The 4,725-nt window shown below is 43.0% G+C and overlaps 1 protein-coding gene across 1 annotated transcript; it reads left to right on the forward strand.

The window, feature by feature from the left end:
• Window positions 1-4,389: 4,389 nt before the first annotated feature.
• BJ212DRAFT_1263334 (uncharacterized protein) lies at window positions 4,390-4,725 on the forward strand (the record flags this gene model as incomplete). Its single annotated transcript, XM_041330333.1, has 1 exon — window positions 4,390-4,725. A coding segment is annotated over one exon (336 nt), but the record flags the coding sequence as incomplete, so codon positions are not given.

Below are 4,725 nucleotides of genomic sequence, written 5' to 3' on the forward strand. Positions count from 1 at the left end.
GGGCTGAGTTTGCAGCTGAGGGCACAAGAGGTTTTCAAGGAAAATGGAGTACAACAAGTTGATATTGGAGATGGCTTTGTAATGTGCTAGATGAGGGTACACATCCCTCTCCAAAATGTTGTAATGGCTGGTGCAGAAATACATATTGCAAAGGTTGGATGGCCCATGTGACATGGGTGACTGTCCATCCCATACAGACCACATCCCCTGACCAGCCAGTTGGTGTTAGAGTCACAAACAAGGGCAGCCGGCCTAGATCTGTAGGTTGCAAATTCAGGCTGGCCCATCTACAATGGGAAATCACAGTGGTGGCTGTCCATGACAGACAGACTGCATCCCCTGGTCGGCCAGTTGGAGGATAGGGTCACAAGCTAGGGTGGCCAGTCCAGAAATGCAGGCTGACCTATGTAGGATAGAGCACCATGACTGGTCTCCTTTCACTCATTGACATAAAAGATGAACATTGTAAATGAGTGAGGCTCAAATAATAGACAATATTTACAGTCATTATGTAGTAGAGTAAACTACATACATCAATTGATAAGCTCATCATGAACTTCATGTAACCAAAAATATTTCTGGACTGCTTACTCAAGTAAGAAGCATGCAGGCCGACCCAGTCATATAGACTGCATGGGGAGGCTGGCCGATCAGTTCAAATACAATGTTCAGCTGGCTGACCACCCTCCACAAATTGCAGAGGTAGCAGGCCTAATGCACTATAGTGCAGAAGCCCATTGGCCACCCCTATCTTACAGACTGCATGGGGAGGCTGGCTGATCAGTTCAAATGCAATGTTCAGCCAGCTGACCACCTTCCACAAAATGCAGAGGCAGCAGGCCTAATCCACCCATAGTGCAGAAGTCCACCAGCTAACCCTGTAACATTCTCTATATGAGGCATTGGCCTACAAGGCTTCTGTATGACCGGCCTATACAGTAAGTGCATAGACTGGCCAGTGTCCTGTACACCTGGTTTTGCAGGCCAATGTACATGTCCTATCAACAGGTTATGCAGTAGAAGTGACTGAAGGGTCTGGCACACAGTGGAAGGGGATCTGGGAATGAGTTGGATATGGGGTCTGGAAATAGGTCTGGAAAGCGTGGGAATATGATGGGATCTATGTCTGGCATACAGGATATGACAGAAGTCAGTAGTACTGGGTTTTGGGTTTCAGCACTCCACACTCAGTGATTTGTGTAATGAAATAAAATAATTTCATGTTATATACATTTTTTCAAGATTTGGTATTTGGTATTTGGTTTTCACATCTCAGGTTTCAAGTCTTGAGTTTCAGGCTTCAGGTTTCAGGCTTCAGGTTTCAGGCCTTGGGTTTCAGGTTTCAGCACTCAACACTTAGTGATTTGTGTAATGAATTTTTTTTACATGTTATATACATTTTTGTGAGATTCAAGTTTGGAGTTTTGGGTGTTCAGGTTTCAAGACTTGGTGATTTATGGTGAATGAAAAATGGATATGTTGCACACTGGGTTTCGGTTTTTGGGCTTTCAGGCTTTGGTACTTGGTGATTGGTGAATGTCAGACATGGTGTATTCAGGTTTTCAGGCTTTGGGCTTTGGTGGTCGATGGTAGGTATATGTTAAAGTCACGTGCTCAAGGGAGTCAGATCACAAGGGCTTGGCCTCAGCTCATATGCTGTGCCCCTTTCCCAAGTATGTGCCCTTAATTTCCAGGGGCTAGAACAGTCATCTGGAGTTTCCAGGATTTGACTAGGGCAGACAATGGATGTCCAGATGTTACTTGGGCAAGCAGATAAGACTAATCTGGATGGCCCGGACTAGAAACTAACAGAGGATAGACTACCTTAAGGTAGAGTCAGGAATGTAGTCTAGGATGCAATCCTAAGACTCGGAATATGACAAGAGACTTATCTCAAGTCCAGAGGACACAGGAATGAGCAGGAACTAAGATAATATTCAAACTGGAGTGTTTCCGAGAGTTACAGGAGGTTTATATACTGTAGGTGTCATATAGGAATCAATCAGCAAACATAAAGGCTATGTATGAAGCATATGCAAAGTCTGTTAGTAAGTAGGACAGATCACAAATAATGAACACCAGAAATGAAATGTATGTAACAGATCAATAATCAGAAGGGAAACATGGTTAACCAGAGTCCAGAGACAGGGGAAGTCTAAATGGGGTTGGGCGCTGATATAGGGTTTGGATTCCAGAAGGAAGATAAAGATAGATCAGATCATTCGAGATCCAGATCTCAGATCCAGATATCCAGAGAAGCAGATTTAGAGTTGAGAGTCTGGAATGGCATATGACAGTATATGCACTCATATAGTGGGTATGTACTCCATGTGCTCAATTCTCTGGTGCCTACATCAGCACACTGATTCATATGTTATCCAACTATCTCAGCCCAGTTATGTTTATTGCACTATTTACCTGGGCCCACCTGTGTATATGATAACAACTACCTGGACCCACCCAACATGAAACATCAGGTGTTGGCATTTGGTACTTGGCATGGTGAAGAGTTTTGAATTTTGATGTGCAAGTTTCAGGTTTCAGTACTCAGTACTTGGTGATTTGAGACTCAAAACTTGTAAAAATATATAAGTTTTGAGTGTTGAGTTTTGAAGTTTGTTTTGATGTTCGAGTTTTGGGTTTCAGGTGTCAGGTTTTGGTACTTGGTGAATGTCAGACATGGTGTATTCAGGCTTTTGGGTTTTGAGTTTCCATGGTCAATGGTAGGTATATGCACTCATATAGGGGTATTATACCAATACCTCAGCCCATACATCTAAATGATATGTATCTGGGCCCACTGTTAAGGTTGTACTCAAGGCTAAATGGATCCTAAGGGCTTCAGCCTCAGCTCATGCACTGTGCCCCTTACTCAAGTATTGCCCCTTATTTCAGGAAGACAAGACTAACACATCCAGAGGGTTGGACAAGTATCGTAGCAGATCTGGATGACTGCCAGATACAGGATAAGTATTGTAAGGCTAATCTGGATGAGTCCAGACTAGAAACTAATGGTAGTGGACTGTCATAGACAGAGGTGGATATGGATAGACTATAGGAATCAATCCTAAGTCTTGGAGGGTGATGAGAGTAGAGATACTCAGGTCTGGAGGACAGGAATGAGCAGAACTAAGTTGATATTTGAACTGAGGTGTTACAGAGATTCACAGGAGGTTATATACTATAGGTATCTAACAGAATGATCAATCAGCAGGGTCCAAGGCTATGTACGAAGCATATGGATAGTCTATTGGTAAGTAGAAATGGATCACAAATAATGAAACAGAAATGAAGCATAGGTAATGGATCAGTGAGCAGGATGGATATACAGATAACCGAAATACTGGAGTCAGGGGATTGCTGAAAGGAGACAAGTGCTGGTTATGGATTCAGATGAATTGTGGACTGGACCAGATGAGTGGGCAGATTGGATGATGAGATGTTGGAGGGGGATAAGATATGGATCAGATTGGAGATGAGATATGGATTGGATCTGAGATCCAGATATGTGGATATGACACCCACCCGTCTATATGACATCCCCCTACATTGGCCCACCCATCTATATAATACATATTTCACTGCCCCATTGGCCCACCTGTGTATCTAATATACCCCCACCTCAGCCCACTCATATATATAATAAATATTTTACCACCCCATCGGCCCACCTGTCTATGTAATATACCCCCATCTCAGCCCACCTGTCTACAAAATAGTACTAATATGTCAGCCCACCCATCCATATAATAATATCTGCCATACATCTCTCTTCAGCCCAGCTGTCTATAATATATGTCTATCCTACTCTACATACTGCCCAGATGGGCCCACCCATCTCCATCGGTAATAATATTTCTTCTGGCCCATCTGCCATCATCAAGGATATTTACAACATCAGCATAGATGGGCCCACCCATCCCATCAGAAATAATATCCCTCCCAGCCCACCCATCAACATCAAGGATATACATAACATCAGCCCATAGTCTGCTGGCCCATCTTATATGGGATATTATATAGGTTGGGTGACCCATATAATACAGAGTTTGTCACTGAAGGGGCTCGCTCTGACATATGTTTTTTTCAGGTTATAAGCTTTGAACACAGATTGCAAAAGTACTGAAGACTCATGTGACTGCAATCTGGAATGCACTAAATCACTACAACAAGTTCACAGTGGAACTTGATCCTCCCCGACTACCAATTACATAGGAGCAGGTAGTTGAATTCTCCTAGCTTGCTGAATTTGATCTCCTTCGAGACATGGATAATCAGTTGCTAGACAAACTTTGGGCAATTCCTCGCAATTGCCAAGTGTCTGCAAAATACTTTGACCTGCAATGATGCAAGGAGGAGATTGTGCACTGCAATGTTGAGATCACATGACTTTGCATGAGCATTCAAGACAATGCCATTCATTTCCCAGAGGTAATCACACAGCTTCATACATCTGATCCCACTCTTGCAGTAGAAGTTCAGCACCACTGGGATCATCTCCACTCTGTGAATGCTTTTCACTTGTCCTGCTGTGACAATCATATTGACTCTAGCCTGCAAATGGTAATTTTTACTATACTTCTCTTGTTGTTACTTTCCTTAGGTTATGTTCGCATTTTTACTGCTTACATAATTGTCTTCCCTTTACCTAGGACTCTACAGTCACTACTCAGTTTTCCCTTGTCTCCAGTTCTTGGTTGCTCCCTATTCACTTGGGTTATTTAG

This window comes from Suillus subaureus, assembly GCF_016647635.1.
Source record: "Suillus subaureus strain MN1 chromosome Unknown BJ212scaffold_5, whole genome shotgun sequence".
NCBI classification, from domain to species: domain Eukaryota; kingdom Fungi; phylum Basidiomycota; class Agaricomycetes; order Boletales; family Suillaceae; genus Suillus; species Suillus subaureus.